The sequence below is a fragment of the Dipodomys merriami genome, unplaced genomic scaffold (genome assembly GCF_024711535.1).
Source record: "Dipodomys merriami isolate MVZ:Mamm:240054 unplaced genomic scaffold, mDipMer1.0.p SCAF_2, whole genome shotgun sequence".
NCBI lineage: Eukaryota > Metazoa > Chordata > Mammalia > Rodentia > Heteromyidae > Dipodomys > Dipodomys merriami.
Genome location: NW_027203381.1, coordinates 50,239,558 through 50,258,121, shown reverse-complemented (window position 1 = coordinate 50,258,121; position 18,564 = coordinate 50,239,558). Strand labels below are relative to the sequence as shown.

Below are 18,564 nucleotides of genomic sequence, written 5' to 3'. Positions count from 1 at the left end.
TGTCTTTTCCTTCTTAAATCTCCATTTCCATACATCACATCCATCATTTGAGAAAGTAACTGTGCTAACCAACATAACCAGAAGACGCGGCTGGGCTCAGAAAAAAATTCTTACTAGAATTTCCACTGGGACTCTACAACTGGAAGAGTCCTTTACCAGCATTGCTTAAAAGTTAGCAACTTATGTTAATATAATCAGAACTCATGAGAACCAAGGTATGCCTAACATGTTCAAGGCGAAAGTCACAGTCCAAACATGAACACGAAGGAAACATGTTTATTGTCATATAATTAAATGGAATGGGGAAAACCAAGGATCATCCAGACTTAGGGAAAACTCAAAAAAAAAAAATAGGAGCAGCTTTTAACAATTCTTCAATCACTAAATTCAATCTGGGACATAAAGTTATCGATTTAAAAAAAAGATAAGTAACTCGTTCTTAAAGAGATAAAAGTTTGACTTAGAAGCTAGTTCATTCTTGAGAAGGAGGGAAGGAAAGAAAGGAGAGAAGGAAGGGAGGGAAAGGAAGAGGGGGAGAAAACGAAGGCCGGACGGACTAGTCTCAAAAGCGTGCACGCGAGCAGGGAGCCCAGGCTCCCGCCTGCAGCCCTACCTACTCGGGAGGCTGAGATCAGCCAGCCAGAGCGGGAAAATCCGTGAGACTCGCGTCTCCGAGTAACCACCGTAGATCTAGCCGGAAGCGGAACTGTGTGGTTCCAGGGGTAGAGAAGTAGCCTTGAACGGAAAAAGCTAAGGGACTGCACCCAGGCCGAGTTCACACCCCCGAATCAGCACAAAAATCAATAAGGGTGCACAGGTACGTGCACGAGGCGGACAGACCGGAGAACGGCGGTCACGTGACTCGCCTTCTGGCTGACTTTTCATTCTTAAACGCTTTCCATAGTGCACGCCTGGACTACAGTATAGATTGGTGAAAACTCGCTCAAAGGCATGCGTTCATGCCGTATGCCTCGGCAAAGGGGGGTTAAAGGGGACGACACGCACCACGGCGGGCAGGATGGGAGGGCCCCCCGCACGGCCTGGAGACCGGCGGTCCCGCGGGAGCTCCCGCCACCGCCAGCCGCCGAGGCCGGCTCCGACTCCGGGTGCGCCCCGCCCCACACCTCCAGGGCCTCCGGCTGCCAGCGGGCCCCACCACACAACACCTGGACGCTGCCACACATCCGCGAGCCGGAGCGGCAGGTCCACCGCCAGGCCCAAGATCAGGACCCCGCACGTCCCCGCGGGCCGCCCCGGCGCCCCTCGCGCCCGCTCCCTCCGCAGCCCCACGCCCACGGCCAAGCCCCTCCCGGTCTTCTGCCCAGCGCCGCGTCACGCCGGGGGCCCAGCCGCGCTGCCACAAGGCGCCGCTGTGGCGCCGCCTCCCCGAACCAACTCCGGACCGGCGCTGGCGATAACGACGAGGCCTCACGGCGAGAAAGTTTCTCTCCCAAGAGCGGTGCGCGCAGGCGCGCACTGACGCGGCCCGCGCCGCCACTTCCGCCCCTAGCGGGAGGCGGGAGTGAGTCTAGCTGGCGCGAGCCCGGGTCCTTAGGGAAGGGCAGTGGCTGCCCGCGCGGATAAGACATTGGACTCACCAAGTATAGTTGCTGCCAGTGAGACTGAGCATCCAGCTCCTCGAACTCCCGCTTGATGGTGGTAGACATGGCGGCCAGGGAGCGCTGGCGCGGGCGGAACCTGCGCCGGCGGAGAGGCTCAGGCCCCGCACGGTCCGGGGAGAGCGCAAGCGCCGAAGCGCATGCGCGCTCCGCGCTCCGCCCCGCCCCCAAGCCGAGCCCAGCCGGCCTGGGGGAAAGTACCTGGAGCGTCGGACGTCAGCGCGCCGACTAGGCGCCGCACCAGGCGGACGTCATTGAGGCGGAGCCGGTGATTGGGGGCGTGGTCAGGAGGGCGCCCAGGTGGGAGAGGCGGAGCTCGAAGAACACCCAGGAGCCGCTTGAATCTGCCACCCGGGGATTTGCGGGGACACTGGACTGACTCTGTGTTGGTGAGAAGGCATAGCGGGACATTAGCTGGAGTGTACTGACCTTAAAGTTACCGGAACGCCCCACCTTCCCTGCGGTCTTATTTCTTAGTCCTCTTTTTTTTTGGGGGGGGGGGTCGGTCGTGGGGCTTGAACTCTGGGCCTGGGCGCTGTCCCTCAGCTCTTCAGCTCACGGCGAGCGCTCTACCACTTGAGCCACAGCACCACTTCCGGTTTTCTAGTGGTTTATTGGAGATCAGAGTCTCCCGGAATTTCCTGCCCGAACTGGCTTTGAACCACGATCCTCAGATCTCAGCCTCCTGAGTAGCTAGGATGACAGGCGTGAGCCACCGGCGCCAGACTGAATTTTTTTTTTGTTGTGTCAGGTATTGAACTCAGGGCCTTGGGCTTGTCAGCCTCTGCCACTGTCAGCCTCTCCCACACCCCCTAGGTCTTTGTGCTTTTAGTTTGTTTTTCAAGATAGGGTCTCCTTTTTCCTGGCCAGCTTTGGACCAGTATCTTCAGTAGCTGTTAACAGCTGTGTGCCACCAACTACATCTGGCAGAATTTTTTAAATTTGCACTTAGCCCGGAGCCAGTGGCTCACCCCTGTAATCCTAGCAACTCAGGAGGCTGAGATCTGAGGCTTGCGGTTCAAAGCCAGCCGGGGCAGGAAAGTCCGTGAGACGTATGTCCAATTTAACCACCAGAAAACCAGAAGTGGCTGCTGTGGCTCAAGTGGTAGAGCGCTGGACTTGAGCTGAAGAGCTCTGACACGGCACCCTAGGCCCAGAGTTCAAGCCCCACGACCAACACACACACAAAAATACTCACTTGAAGAGTTCAGTTTTGAGGCTGGGTGTAGCTCAGGGATAAAGTGCTTGCCTAGAAAAGGGTATTTATCCCAACACCGGGACATAAAACAATAAATTTTTTATTTCTCAAGTGCTCTTAACTACACATGTATAATGGCTGCTCTATGGCAGAGAGCACAAGTGAAATATTCTGTTATCAAAATTATTTGGGATAAAGCCACCTAAGAGAATTAAAAGTATGTGGAACAGGGAGAGAGTGAAAGAAGGGGTGACATTGTCCAAAAAGAAATTACAGGGGCTGGGAAGGTGGCTCAGTGGTAGAGCGCTTGCCTTGCATGCATGAGGCCCTGGGTTCGATTCCTCAGCCCCACATAAGCAAAAAGAAAAAAGCCAGAAGTGGTGCTGTGGCTCAAGTGGTAGAGTGCTAGCCTTGAGCTGAAGAGCTGAGGGACAGCGCCCAGGCCCAGAGTTCAGGCCCCACAACCGGACACCCTCCCCCCAAAAAAGAAATTACCTGATTTAATCTAACTCTTCTGTTTATCACCTTTATAATAACAATTTTAAAGTAATAAAGTAATAAAAAAGACTAACCAGGAAAAAAAAACAGTAAACTGTGAGAGCTAGAAGAAATTATAGTAACAGAAAGTTAAACCTTCAACAAGTTCTACTTACATAGTGTGATGTGGCTCATATCTATATCCTAGCTACTCAGGTGGCTGAGATCTGACAATCTCTGGTCACAGCCAGCCAAAGCATAAAAATCAGAGTTGTCCCCAATTAACTAACAAAAAGCTGGAAGTGGAGGTGTTGCTCAGGTGGTAGAGTGCCAACCACAACTGAAAAAAAAATCAAAGAGAACATAAGGTACTGAGTTTAAACCCCAGTACTGGCACAAGTGAAAGAAAACAATTATTAAATTCTAATAAAAATAGCCCTAGGGCTGGGAAGGTGGCTCAGTGGTAGAGTGCTAGCCTTGAGCTGAAGAGCTGAGGGACAGCACCCAGGCCCAGAATTCAGGCCCCACCACCAGACCAAAAAATAATAATAATAATAATAATAAAAATAAGGGCTGGGAAGGTGGCTCAGTGGAAGAGTGCTTACCTTGCATGCATGAGGCCCTGGGTTCCATTCCTCAGCACCACATATGAAGAAAAAGCCTCAAGTGGCGCTGTGGCTCAAGTGGTAGAGCGCTAGCCTTGAGCTGAAGAGATGAGGACAGCATCCAGGCCCAGAGTTCAGGCCCCACAACTGGCAAAAAAAATAAATAAATAAAATAAAAATAAAAATAGCCCAAATAGGGCTATTTCTAACAAATAGTTAGAAATAGCATGGAATGTTGGGGTGTCACAAGAATAAAGCCACAAATATGAAAGGAACTCTGGCAAGGCAAAGTTTATCTCTACAAATGGATGCAGCATCAACAAAAAAATCTAGCAAGCATATATAGCAAGCAGGCTGCTCCATTTTTATACCCAAACCCAGCAGGCCCTGCATCTCTGCACACATTGGCTTAAGCTCAGGTTCCTAACATACAAAAGGTGTAGGGTACTTAACAGGAAGAAACAAAAATTCAAGTTGCTTCTAACAGGATGTCTTAAAGTTTTGGGTGCTGTGGGGAAGGATGTATGTAACTAAAATGTAATTAACAAGGGTCAAGCAACCTGACCAAAGCTGGAACCCTTAAGACAAACCATTCTCTCAAGATGAAAAGAAGCAAAATACTTTGATAGCAGGGATGCTCTGGGGCTGGAAAGGTGGTTCAGTGGTAGAGCACTTGCCTTGCATGCATGAGGCCCTGGGTTTAATTCCTCAGTACCACATAAGCAGAAAAAAAAAAAAAGCCAGAAGTGGAGTTGTGACTCAAGAGGTAGAGCACTAACCTTGAGCTGAAGAGGTGAGGGACAGCGCCCAGGCCCAGAGTTCAAGCCCCACAACCGGACCCCCAAAAAAAATTAAAAACAAAAAGAAAGGATGCTTTGTCTTAAATGCTTCTTTTAAAAATGGAAAATATATTCAGTATTTCACAGGGTATTTTATAGGCTACTACCACCTAGTGACTAGAGCAAGACTATACAGCTTCTAAAAACACACCTGTTTCTACAAAATACAAATATGAACCACATGAGATTAAGGCAGTGATTCTACTAATTCCACATTTGTTTTGTTTTGTTGAATGCAGATCCTGGTTATTTCAGGGCCTGGGTGCTGTCTCTGAGCTTTTGTACTCAAAAGTCTCACAAACTTTCCTGCCAGGGCTGAATTTGAACTACTGTCTTCAGATCTCAGATTCTTTTTTGGGGGGTCCGGTCGTGGAGCCTGAACTCTGGGCCTGGGCGCTGTCCTCAGCTCTTCAGCTCAAGGCTAGCACTCTACCACTTGAGCCACAGTGCCACTTCCGGCTTTTTTTTTCTGCTTATGTGGTGCTGAGGAATCGAATCCAGAGCCTCATACATGCAAGGCAAGTGCTCTACCATTGAGCCACATTCCCAGTCCCAGATCTCAGATTCTTGAGTAGCTAGAATTACAGATGTGAGCCACTGGTGCCTGACTCCTAATTTCCATATATTGGCAATATAAAGTACATCTGTTTCAGTTTCACCAAATATAATTGACATATCTTTTTTAAAATGATTTCAGTAAAGTCTAAATCAATTATGGCTTAAATGTTTTTCCAAAATAACTACCTAGTCCAACTTCACAGATATTGTGGTAGGTTTCCTAATGAGCTATCATGACATCTGAGTGTGCTGGTTTTCAATTTAATTTCCTTTTTTGCCTTCTCTATGAGAACAAATTGGGGATTTTGCCTGTGAAGGATCAATGTTAAGCTTTGTTGTCAGTAAAGGGCAGTATGGAGGGATTTCAGGAAAAAAAAAGGTTGCTTCCTGCTTTCCAGGAGCTTGCTATGTGGGCGCCTGCAGCCTCAGTACCTGTAGCCAGAAGCCATACACATCCTTCAACATTTCATTCCTTGGGCATTGTAGCAGAGTACCTCCAGTGAGACGTCTCAGCACTTTTTCTTTGCACCCCAAAGGGAAATTTTACAACATGCTCCATAGAGCAATGTAACAAACTGAATGGAGGACTTCTCCAAGTGTATCTTTCCAGAACCAAGAACATGGTCTCCTATGAGAAAAGGGTATTTTACAATATAATGGTAGCTGGGCAGGAATACAGGCCTGTATTCCTAGCTACTCAGGAGGCTGAGATCTGATGATAGCGGTTCAAAGCCAGCTCGGGCAATAAAATTCCATGAGACTCTCATCTTTAATAAACCACCAGAAAACCAGAAGTGGCCCTGTGACTCAAGTGGTAGAGAGCCTGCCTTAAGTTGAAGAGTTGAGGGACAGCACCCAGGCCCAGAGTTCAAACCCCATAACTGACCAAAAAAAAAAAAAAAGATGTAATGGTGATAAGTAAGACACGATCATTCTAGATTACTGGGATTGGGACTAAAATCCTATGGCAAATGCTCTAAAAGAAGGACAGAAAAAGATTTGAGAAAGAATAAATAGCCATATGAAAGTGGAGGCAAATAGGGTAATGGCCAGCAGAGCATTAGAAGCTGGAAGAAACAAGGAAAGCATTCCTCTTAAATCCTTTGGAGGGAGGGAGCACAGTTCTGCAGACGCCTTGATTTTAAGACTTCTCAACGCAAGAGAGAAAAGGTCTGGCTAGGTTCAAGTCTAGTACCAATAAGAAAAAAAATCAGTTCGATGATTTACATATGGGGAAAAAATGAATCTTGACCCCCATTGATCTAGACATGAAAAATAATAAAGCTTCTAGAAAAAGCCATATGACAGTGTTGTTACAACTTTGTGTGTTTATGTGTATTGTGTTCGTGCAATTTTAAGAATCCTTCACAACCATTCCAGGAAATCACGCAGAGGCAGGCAGGCACAGGAGAAAGATTATTATAAGGTTTATTAGAGGGGCCATATCTACCCCGGAGAGGGAACACATGGCTTCTGCCCCTATTCAGATGGCAGGTAGGTCTGGGGAAGGAAATGAGGGCAGAAATGAAGTAAGTGCATGTAAGGTAGGTCTGGGCGGAGAGAGGGAATGGCCCACTGCATGGTGGGAACTCTAGGGCAGGGAGGAGCAGGTCTGGGTGCAGCTGAGGACCCAGGGTGGGGATAATACTAACATTGGGTGTATGTGTGTGTGCTGGGAATTCAACCTAGGTCCTCCCACATGCTAGGCAAGCACCTTGTTATTGAGCCACACATTAAATCAGGATAACCTTCTTAATGGGTCACAAAATGCACTAAACATGAAAATCAATTATAAATAAGACTACTTTTAAATTTTTTTCTTTTAGCTTCGACACATTTACAACATATTCCAATCAAAATGTGGTCACTTAAAATGAGTCATTTTTGTTCAGCAAGCATTAAGGATGGTAAATGGGCCAGACTCTGGTGGTTCACACCTATACTCCTGGCTATTCAGGAGGCTGAGATTTGAGGATTGAGGTTTAAAGCCAGCCCATGTTGGGGTTTTTTTTGTTTTTTTGGGTCCGGTCATGGGGCCTGAACTCTGGGCCTGGGCGCTGTCCCTCAGCTCTTCAGCTCAAGGCTAGTGCTCTACCACTTGAGCCCCAGCGCCACTTCCGGCTTTTTTCTTTTTGCTTACGTGGTGCTGAGGAATTGAACTCAGGGCCTCAGGCATGCAGGGCAAGCGCACTACCACTGAGCCACCTTCCCAGCCCCAGAAAAGACTCCAATTAACCAGCAAAAAAAAAATGCTGAAAGGACACTATGGATCAAGTAGTAGAGCACTGGCTTTAGTAAAAAAGCTAAGGGACAGCACCTAGGACCTGAGTTCAAGCCCCGGTATCAACACACACACACACACACACACACACACACACACACACACACACACACACACACACACACAAATGGAGGCAGAGTAGAAAAGATGGTGGAGCAAAGGAAAACAGAAAAGACTGTTTTGAGGGCTGGGAAGGTGGCTCAGTGGTAGAGTGCTTGCCTTGCATGCATGAGGCCCTGGGTTCCATTCCTCAGCACCACATAAACAGAAAGCCAGAAGTGCCACTGTGGCTCAAGTGATAGAGTGCTCACCTTGAGCTGAAGAGCTCAGGGACAGTGCCCAGGCCGAGTTCAGGCCCCACAACCAACCAAAAAAAAAAAAAAAAAAAAAAGACTGTTTTGATCCTTTTGGTTCCAAGAAATCTGAAAAAGAGGAGGGCTTAGCAAGCCTTCAAAGCCACACAGGCATGGCAGGCACTTTTGGTGAAGATGGAGCAAATGAAAGGGAAAGAGCTCAGGCTTAAATGACTGGAATCACTCCCTAGAATCTACTGCATCTCAGACACACCAGTGTCACATCAGTGACACCAAGCCTTAAGAAAGACAACTAAGCATTCCTGGACCTTTGTTGTACATCCACAAGGGCAATGCGGTAAGTTCTCTGGGCAGGGGACAGCTGCAATAAAATGTTCAGTTGTGCTATAAAAGGTAATTTAAAGATGATTTGCTGGACCTGCAAATAAACCCACAGCCACCCCACTCTGCATCTGTGACCTTTAATCTGAGCCATTCCCTGCTGCAGCCACTTTACAATTACCTTGGGTTCCAGGAAAGGCAGGATTCGCTGATAGTCATCTTGTACAGAGGGCAACTGCCCCACAGATAAGCATTGCAGCATCTTATCATCTTTTGTTTTGTTTTGATTTTGGGGGGAGGGGTTGAGTCGTGGGGCTTGAACTCTGGGCCTGGTCTCTGTCCCTTGAGCTCTTCAGCTCAAGGTGAGCACTCTAACACTTGAGCCACAGCGCCACTTCTGGTTTTCTGGTGGTTAATTGAAGAGTCTTCATGGACTTTCCTTGTCCGGGCTGGCTTTGAACCAGGATCCTCAGATCTCAGTCTCCTGAGTAGCTAGTACTACAGATGGAGCTACTGGGGCCCAGCTTCTTATCATCTTAAAGAAGAGCCAAAAGTTCAGGAGACCATCCACCAGACAATTTGTTCCTGTTCTGTTTCAATGGTAAAGTATAACTACTCTGAAATTTCTTCAGAGACTAAGACTGAAATTATGATGGACCTGGCTATACTTGAGCAGACCTGTTTTAAATATGTATACCTTTTCACTCCCCTGCCTCCAATTCTGTTTTACCTTAGACCAGTCTGAGCCCCTGAAGATGGTTGAAGATGCATTGAAGTACATGGCTGCCCTGTAATAAATCTCCCTTCTCTGCCCTTTACTGTGTTTCTTTATTTTGTATGTGTGGATGATTGGCTGGAGCTAATATGGGACTCCTGGACTTAGGGCCTAGAGTCTATTAATCCAGTTTTAGAATCTTTGTCAAAATCTTGCCTCCCCATAAAACCTAAAAATGCTGCTTGTAGTAGAAATATGTGACCTGAAGTCTGTCCTGGATTCATGAATTGTAGAAAAATAAAGGTCAAGAAGATTATCCCTCTGACAGATAGTCCATTGATTGGGGAGATATGGCAGTATTTGCTCAGACCTCATTCATGAACTTTCATTCCAGGTAAAACATTTCCAGGAGATTTCACAGTTCTTGGATTCTTTCAATCTCTGGTGGTAGACTGTGCTACCAGGAATAAGATCAGTTTCTTCTTCAGGGAAGTGGGCTCACCTAGCTGGGAGGTAACCACATCTACCAATCAGCACATCCAGCATCTAAACTAGACTAAGAAATCTGAAAACATAGTACTTTAGAAGCATATGGGGTATTTTGGCGGGGGAGGGGGGTTAGGGAGGGGGGTGAAAGTATGATATATCCTCACAGACTTATTTTCTGCCTTCTTTTCAAAAACTAGAATGGGTTGGGTTATGGTAAAAGGTTCTGATCTTGGCAGGCATCTCTTATCATACCCCAGTAACAAGGAAAAGTTTCACTATTTTCCATACCATCCCACTTACTCCATCTCCTTTGAAATCTGAAAATGGTGGGAAGGAAGAAGTCATACTCTGTCAGTGTTTAATGTTGGTAAATAGACAATAGAACCATGTGCTCTAGACTCCTGCAACAATGAGCCAAGCCCAAGGGCGTACTTGACTTGGAAGTGCCTAGTGCTTTATTTTCAAGACCTGAAATAAAATTAAAAAGAAGAGTACAAAAAAAGTACTCAGTTGCCTCTACTGTGAATCCAGATCACAACTTTACAGTGAAAGCTCTGAGAGCTCTCAGACTTTGTAAGAGGTGTTTAAAAGCTGCTCTTGCTGGGTCTACCAATTAAGTGCAAGTCTGAGAAAAGCTTGTCATCTCTGCTCTGCTCTAAGCCATTCTCTCTTCAGTCACTTTATAATAACCTTGGAATCCAGTAAAGACAGTATTTATCACTGGCCAGTTACATCTTTATGTGGACTCTGTTGTCCCAAAGGAACAAGTCTTTATTTGGACAAAGGACCCACACAAGTCAATGATGACTCGTTTTTCCTTACCAGTGATGACTATAATAACTTCTCTGGAACCTCTCCCCAATTTGGACTGAAATAATGATTAACAATAACATACTTTTGTCAGGAGTGTTTAATAATTATGCATACTTCCCTCCTTTCTCCCCCGTTCCTTATCAATAAAACCTAAAGCTCTTCTGAAGATGGCTGAAGATGTACTGAAATGCTGTTTGCCCAGGGCTGCCATGTAATAAATCTCCTTTCTCTGCCTTTCACCCATGTCTGTTTATTCGACAGTATCTGCTGATTTTTGTATCTAAGTCTACAATTGGTTTTATCCTCTTTTTTTTGTCACTTATGGGACTTGAACTCAGGGCTTGGACACTGTCCTTGAACCTCTTTGTACTTAAAGCTAGCACTCTATCACTTGAACCATAATGCCACTTCTGGCTTTTTTCTGAGTAGTTTATTGGAGATAAGAATTGCATGGACCTTTCTGCCTGAGCTGGCTTTGAACTGCCATCCTCAGATCTCAGCTTCCTGAGTAGCTAGATTACAGGCATGAGTCACTGGCACCTGGCAAGATTTTGTTATTTTCTGTAGCTCAGGATTTGAGAAGAAGGACTCATTGCCAGGAAAACACTGATATCTTCACATTTTTATTTGTGATTTTAGGGCATTTGTAGGCTCTTCTCAAGGATTCACATACATTAGAAGAGGAAGTCCCATTGTTATCAGGATGGTCACCAGGATCTGATCTTGCTACTGTGCTCACATTCTAGGTCCTGTGAAAAACCAAAGCTTATCTACCAAGATAATATTTCTTCTTTCAAGATAGCTGGCTAAGGTCATAGTGACAAATGTGTTGCTTTCTATATAGCTTTGGGAAATTCCCACAACACCCTACCCTAACAACTCCAGGCTACAAAATGGTTTCTCTGATGATCAGTCTTTCCCTCAAAACTCAGATAAAGAAGGTGTAGACAATTTTATTTAATTTAGCAGGAATAAATTCGCATTTAACCTTTTAGACCCTAGACTATCAGCATAGTTGGACCTTTTCTTGAATATTCTAGACTCCAGACCTTTGCTCTTTATCTTTCTGGTAATGTAGCAGACTGGAAATAAGACTCTGAAGATACTGCACTCTGAAGAAAAAAATGCATCTGATATGGCTTGCCTTTCCTCCCAGGATTACCTGTTTTAGCTATTCAGTCAGTCGTGAGGTTGGGCTAGGATGAGGTTACACTTAAACTATGCTTCACCTCTGTGTTCCTTTGTCCTTTCAGATTAGCTTTGTTGTAATTTTGGCTCATGGGACCCTATGGAGAAGTGAGTTAGAGTATGGCAGTATCTTTAAAATGTGCAAGGTTGCAAGGTAATTAATTAGGTTGGTTGGCTCCAGAGTTAATCTGCTAGAAATAGACGCTATAGATGTTACTCTTTTTTTTTTTTTTTTGGTCAGTCGTGGGGCTTGAACTCTGGGCCTGGGCGCTGTCCCTCAGCTCTTCAGCTCAAGGCTAGCGCTCTACCACTTGAGCTACAGCGCCACTTCCAGTTTTCTGGTGGTTATTGGAGATAGGAGTCTCATAGACCTTTCCTGCCTGGACTGGCTTTGAACCATGATCCTCAGATCTCAGCCTCCTGAGTAGCTAGGATTATAGGCATGAGGCACTAGCAACTGGCTGCAAAATTCAATTACTTTTAAATGATGCATTACAAAGTCATGGGAAAACAGTTATAATTATGGAAAATCCAGTGCTTAGGTCTCAGATTTTGTGTGTGTGTGTGTGTGTGTGTGTGTGTGTGTGTGTGTGTGTGTCAAAAGCCTTAGCATTGTCCCTGAGCTTTTTTCTTTTTTTTAAATTTTATTTATTTATTGGGTCCGGTCGTGGGGCCTGAACTCTGGGCCTGGGCGCTGTCCCTCAGCTCTTCAGCTCAAGGCTACCACTTGAGCCACAGCGCCACTTCCAGCTTTTTTCTCTTTGCTTATGTGGTGCTGAGGAATCGAACCCAGGGCCTCATGCATGCAAGGCAAGCACTCTACCACTGAGCCACCTTCCCAGCCCTCCCTGAGCTTTTTTCATTCCAGGCTAGCACTCTATCACTTGAGCCACAGCTCCACTCCCAGATTTTAGGTGATTAATTGGAAATAAGAGTTAGCTGGGCTTCCCTGTCCAGGCTTTTGACTATAAGCCTCACATCTCAGCCTCCTGAATAGCTAGGATTATAGATAGGCGTGAGCCATTGACACACTGCTCAGCTCAGTCTTTTTTTTTTTTTTTTTTTGGCCAGCATCACTGTTTATTAACAGACCCAATTACAAAAATAACATGGACCAGGCGCGGGTGGCTCACACCCGTAGTCCTAGCTACTCAGGAGGCTGAGATCTGAGGATTGCAGTGCAAAGCCAGCCTGGGCAGGAAGGAAAGTCCGTGAGACTATTGTCTCCAATAAAAACCACTAGAAAACCAGAAGTGGCACTGTGGCTCAAGCAGTAGAGTGCTCACCTTGAGCTGAAGAGCACAGGGACAGTGCCCAGGCCCAGAGTTCAAGCTCCACGACTAACCAAAAAAAAAAACAAAAAACATGGCAGACACCTCAGTTCATTCTTCTAGTAAGCCTATTTTTTTTTTTTTTTTTTTTTTTGTCGGTCGTGGAGCTTGAACTCTGGGCCTGGGCGCTGTCCCTCAGCTCTTCAGCTCAAGGCGAGCGCTCTACCACTTGAGCTACAGCGCCACTTCTGGTTTTCTGGTGGTTTATTGGAGATAGGAGTCTCGCGGTCTTTCCTGCCCGGGCTGGCTTTGAACCGCGATCCTCAGATCTCAGCCTCCTGAGTAGCTAGGATTACAGGCATGAGCCACCAGCGCCCGGCTCTAGTAAGCCTATTGATCTGATCCTCCCTGTTGCCAGCATCTCTACTTCTACAAAGTAAGTGGTCTTCTTCATGCAATCTCTGGGAGAAGATAACTTGAAGAGCCACTGGAAGTCATTTGCTTCCTTGAAGCATTTTCCAATAGTATAGATCTCATGAATCAGATTCTCCATGCAGATGATGCCATATTTACCAAGAGATCGAGCAATCAAAGCATTATCTGTTGAGGCAACCTGCTTCTTATTAATTTTGCCATAATCACACTTGTTTTGGGTTCAGTCATGGGGCCTGAACTGAGGAATCGAACCCCAGGCCTCAGGCATGCCAGGCAAGCGCTCTACCACTGAGTCACCTTCCCAGCCCTGCATAATCACACTTGTAAATGAGCTCATTTACTGACTTCAGGTTTGGGTACCCCATGCAATATATAGTTCCACAATCCTCAGCATATTAATGAAGCCTTATTGAGCTTAACAAAGGTGCCATTGACGATCTGGCAAAGACAAAGAAGCTGCAACACCTTACAGACTTTTGGACTCACACCGTTGATACCTCTGATGACAATTGCCAATTTAGGTTCTGCAGGTACACAGAAGTTGCCTGCTTTTCTGGCCATTCTAGCCATTCGGAACTCAGATTGCCTATTTTTTTTGTTGTTGTTGTAGGTCATAGGGCTTGAACACTGGGCTTGGGCGCTGTCCCTCAGCTCTTCAGCTCAAGGCGAGCACTCTACCGCTTGAGCCACAGCACCACTTGCGGTTTTCTAGTGTTTTGTTGGAGATAAGAGTCTGATGGTCTTTCCTGCCTGGGCTGGCTTTGAACCTCGATCCTCAGATCTCAGCCTCCTGAGTAGCTAGGATTGCAGGTGTGAGCCACCGGCGCCGGGCTGCCTGTATTTGTGGTAGTGCTTAGCTTTCTCATAGATGAGCTTCCTCCTGGCCTTTCGAAGCATCTTCTGGGCACATTTCTTTCTCAGGAGCGTTTATTTTCAGCTCAGCGAAATTCCTTTGCTTTTCCTTATGGGTTTCGGCACCCGCCATGGTTCCAGCTGGAAAAGAGGCTCAGCTCAGTCTTTTATTAAATATGGGAGCCATGTTTGCACTCTTGTACAAAAAGAGCCGAAAGGTTCTGTGAAAGGAGACCATGACGTGGCTCAGGTAGAAAAGAGTTTATCGGGGGGAGAGCAAACTGCCAGCCCACGCAAGATGAAGGCATGTGAAGAGGGAGGAGAAGAAAAGAGAAAAAGAGAAGAGACTAGCCGGGCATCGTTGGCTCACCCATGATCCTACCTACTCAAGAGGCTGACGGTTCAAAGCCAGCCCAGGCAGAAAGGCCGAGACGTTCTTATCTCCAATAAACCACCAGAAAACGGAAGTGGTGTAGTGGCTCAATTCGTAGAGCACTAGCCTTGAGCTGAAGAGCTGAGGGACAGAGACCAGGCCCAGAGTGCAAGCCCCAGGACCAACTCAAAAACAACCACCACAAAAAAAGAGCAAAGACTTATGGGTGAGTGGGTCTTTTGTAGCTTTTTTTTTTTTTCTAGGGCTGAGGACCGAAACCAGGGCTTTGCACATGCTGGGCAGGCGCCCTTCCGCTGGGCTAAACCCCAGCCCCTGGGTGAGTGGGATTATATAGGAAAAGGCAGGAGGTGTGACCACAATGGACATGGAAGTAATCTCAGAGTCTGGGGTCCTTTGCTGACTCACAATCAGGTTTCAGGCAGGTGATTTCTGGTAAGGCTATGTGCTGTCTTTCATGAAGAGGAGGGAGGAGGGGATGTTCTCCTGGATAGACCTAACAGGAGCCAATATACTCTAGCCTGTGTATCTTACATGATTACGAAAGTAATTAAGCAAAGAATAGTTTTAGGCCTGGGAAGGTGGCTCAGTGGAAGAGTGCTTGCCTTGCATGCATGAGGCCCTGGGTTCGATTCCTCAGCACCATATACACAGAAAAGTCTGGAAGTGGTGCTGTATCTCAAGAGGTAAAGCACTAGCTTTGAGCTAAAGAGCTGAGGGATAGTATGCAGGCCCAAAGTTCAGGCCCCACAACAGACCAAAAAAAAAAAAAAAAAAAAAAAGAATAGTTTTAATTTATAATGATGTATGAATAAAAGAGGTTAATGTTTTAAGAAAGAAATGGTAAGTCATGGAGATTTTGAAACTGATATATCCCACAAATGTATATGTATAAAGAACCCCAACAAATAAATAAGAGAAAGACACCCTAAGAGGAAAATGGGCAGGAGAATAAAATAGGATTTTTTTTTTTTTTGGGTCCGGTTGTGGGGCCTGAAATCTGGGCCTGGGCGCTGTTCCTCAGCTCTTCAGCTCAAGACTAGCGCTCTACCACTTGAGCCACAGTGCCCTTTCCGGCTTTTTTCTTTTTGCTTAGGTGGTGCTGAGGAATTGAACCCAGGGCCTCATGCATTGCAAGGCAAGTGCTCTACCTCTGAGCCACCTTCCCAGCCCTAAAATAGGATTTTTAAGAAAAGGATATCCAAATGACCAGTAAATATAAATATATGAACTTCAATCTTATTAGTCACTAAGGAATGCAACATAAAAGAACAATTAGTTAACACCTCACCCCTAACAGAATGACCAAATAACACAGATGAACTCTCTGTCAGAGGCAATTTAAAGCCAGTGGCTCACATCTGTAATCTTACCTACTCTAGAGGCTGAGATCTAAGGCTGGTGGTTCAAAGCCAGCCCAGGCAGGAAGGTTTGTGAACCTCTTATCTCTAATTAACCACCAAAAAGCCAATTGTAGAGCCATAACTCCAGTGGTAGAGCACTAGCCTTAAGCTGAAAATGCTAAGGGACAGTACCTAGGCCCTGCATTCAAACCTTAGGTCTAGTACAAAGAAATAACTTAGAAGCTGGTTTTTACTGAACTCATAAATTAACTAAAATCAGGATAAAAGCCAGGCATTCCAGAATCTCCACTTTGCATTGATGTCCTCTGATTTGAGCCATTCTCTCCTACAGTCACTTTGTAATCACCTCCAAGAAGGAGATTTACTTTCAATAAGCATCCAGAGACAAAAAGCAAACTACCTCTAAAACAGGAAATGCTTTCTTCTTATCACCTGGTGGCAAAAGATGAAAGCGTTCCTAAGAAAGAGAATAGCCAAAAGCTATAGACCATCCTCTTGGCAGCAGTAACTGACTTGTTCCTGTTTTGCTCCAGTGATAGAGTAACAATTTCTCCAGAACTCAACCAAAGACCAAGACTGAGATGAAGGTAAACCAGGCCACACCAATGATTTCCAATTGTTTAAACTATGCTTACCTTTCTCACTACCTCACCTGAATTAGCCATCTACTTAAAGCTGAAGAAAAGTCAGTGGCTCTTGCCTGTAATCCTGGCTACTCCAGAGGCAAAGAGCTGAGAACTAAGGTTCAAAGCCAATTGAGGCAAGAAAGTCTGGGAGACTTATCTACAATTAACTACCAAAAACTCAGAAATGAAGCTATAGGGGCTGGAAAGGTGGCTCAGTGGTAGAGCGCTTGCCTTGCATGCCTGAGGCCCTGGGTTCGATTCCTCAGCACCACATAAGCAAAAAGAAAAAAGCCGGAAGTGGTGCTGTGGCTCAAGTGGTAGAGCGCTAGCCTTGAGCTGAAGAGCTGAGGGACAGTGCCCAGGCCCAAAGTTCAGGCTCCACGACCAACCAAAAAAAAAAAAAAAAAAAGAAAGAAAGAAAGAAAAAGAAATGAAGCTGTAGCTCAAGTGGTAGAGCACCAAAATCTTGGGTCAAAAGCTAAAGGACAATGTCACATTGCAGCATACCAGCACAAAAATTTAAATTTAAAAAGTAACAAATTTCTTTGCCCTTTGTCATGTGTCTCCCTCCCTCCCTCCCTCCCTCCCTTCCTTCCTTCTTTTCTTTTCCTTCTTCCTTTCTATTTTCCTTTCTATAAGGTTCAGCAAAAGGAGACCACCATATGGTTCAGGCAGAAAATAATTTATTGGGGGAGAGCAATTTATTGGGGGAGGCCCAAAGATAAAGAAGAGAAGAACAAGAAGACTAGATGTATGCTAGAACAGGATTCTATAGAAAAAAAGCAGGGAAACCGGGAGCTGGTGGCTCACGCTTGTAATCCTAGCTACTCAGGAGGCTGAGATCTGAGGATCGAGGTTCAAAGCCAGCCCGGGCAGGAGAGACCGTGAGACTCCTATCTCCAATAAACCAACAGAAAACCGGAAGTGGCGCTGTAGCTCAAGTGGTACAGCGCTCGCCTTGAGCTGAAGAGCTGATGGACAGCGCCCAGGCCCAGAGTTCAAGCCCCACAACCGACAAAAAAAAAAAAAAAACATGGGGAATCTCACACTGTCTGAAGGAGGCCCCAAGGAGGGTGGTTCAGGAAGTGATCTCAGAGGATGAGGAAGTAACCTCAGAGTCTAGGGTCCTTTGCTGACTCACAGTCAGGTGATTGACAGTCAGGTGATGATTGGTTTCCAGTAGGTGATTTCTGGTAAGGCTATGGCTATTTTTCATGAGGAGGAATTGGGGAGGGGCTGTTTTCCAGGCAGGCCTAACATTCCAGACTTTGGTAGTTTTTTTTGGGGGGGGGGGTCCGGTCATGGGGCCTGAACTCTGGGCCTGGGCGCTGTCCCTCAGCTCTTCAGCTCAAGACTAGTGCTCTACCACTTGAGCCACAGCGCCACTTCCGGCTTTTTTCTTTTTGCTTATGTGGTGCTGAGGAATCGAACCCAGGGCCTCATGCATGCAAGGCAAGTGCTCTACCACTGAGCCACCTTCCCAGCCCCCAGACTTTGGTAGTTATAAAGGGGCACTGATTCTCTCTTGCTACTTCCTGATGACAAGGGATAGAAGGCAGAGTTATCATCTGGTCCAAGAGTTGGCCACAGTAAGAGTTCCTTGGTGATGGTGAACAGGGGTATGGATGAAATCTGAAAAAAGTCTTATAAGGCAAGGGCTGAACAACAAGAAAAACTATAATTAGAGGGCACACAACTGGCAGAAAGAAGGGCGCAAGGTAGAAAATTTTAAAAATTGGATGATTTGGCTAGTTCCTATCTCCTGCATTTCAGGTAGTCCTGCAGTTGGGCAAACTGCCCCCAAGGTACTTCAGACTGATTAACATCTTGCCATTGGGTAAGGGAGAGCTTGGTGGACTGGCTAGGAATAAGCAGCCAGATGCTGGGGCTGGGTTGGAGTGGTCAAGGGCCCAGTAGGAGGCCTCGATCATTTCTTGTAACTGGACTATAGATGTCTGGACCAGAGTACAGATGGGGGACACATTCTAAATAGAAGTAGCAGGTAATAGATGTAAGCGCCTGTCCAGTTAGAAAGTAGACAAATATGAACAATAGGCATCTTATTAGCTATTTTCTTTTGAAACCAGCTCTGGTTTGTTTTGAAAGAGCAGGCATACAAAGTGACTTCATTTAGGATCTGACACCATCCCCTCTTACTCCTCTCCATGATCCCTCATCCCCAGGACTAGCTTTGTCCCTGGGGGTCTA

At 46.2% G+C, this 18,564-nt stretch overlaps 1 protein-coding gene and 1 pseudogene across 2 annotated transcripts in view; both read right to left on the bottom strand.

Moving 5' to 3' along the window:
* The window catches only part of Ptpn2 (protein tyrosine phosphatase non-receptor type 2), an 89,452-nt gene extending 87,703 nt beyond the window's left edge, over positions 1-1,749 (bottom strand). Inside the window, exon 1 of one of the 2 annotated variants that reach the window (XM_070029596.1) lies at positions 1,599-1,749. In XM_070029596.1, coding sequence (XP_069885697.1) covers positions 1,599-1,667 — 69 coding nt within the window. In that variant the 5' untranslated portion in view covers positions 1,668-1,749. The remainder of the gene's footprint in view (positions 1-1,598) is intronic. The other variant, XM_070029597.1, reaches the window with a different exon arrangement.
* LOC138831826 (large ribosomal subunit protein uL30-like) lies at positions 1,717-14,108 on the bottom strand (annotated as a pseudogene).
* Positions 14,109-18,564: the final 4,456 nt, after the last annotated feature.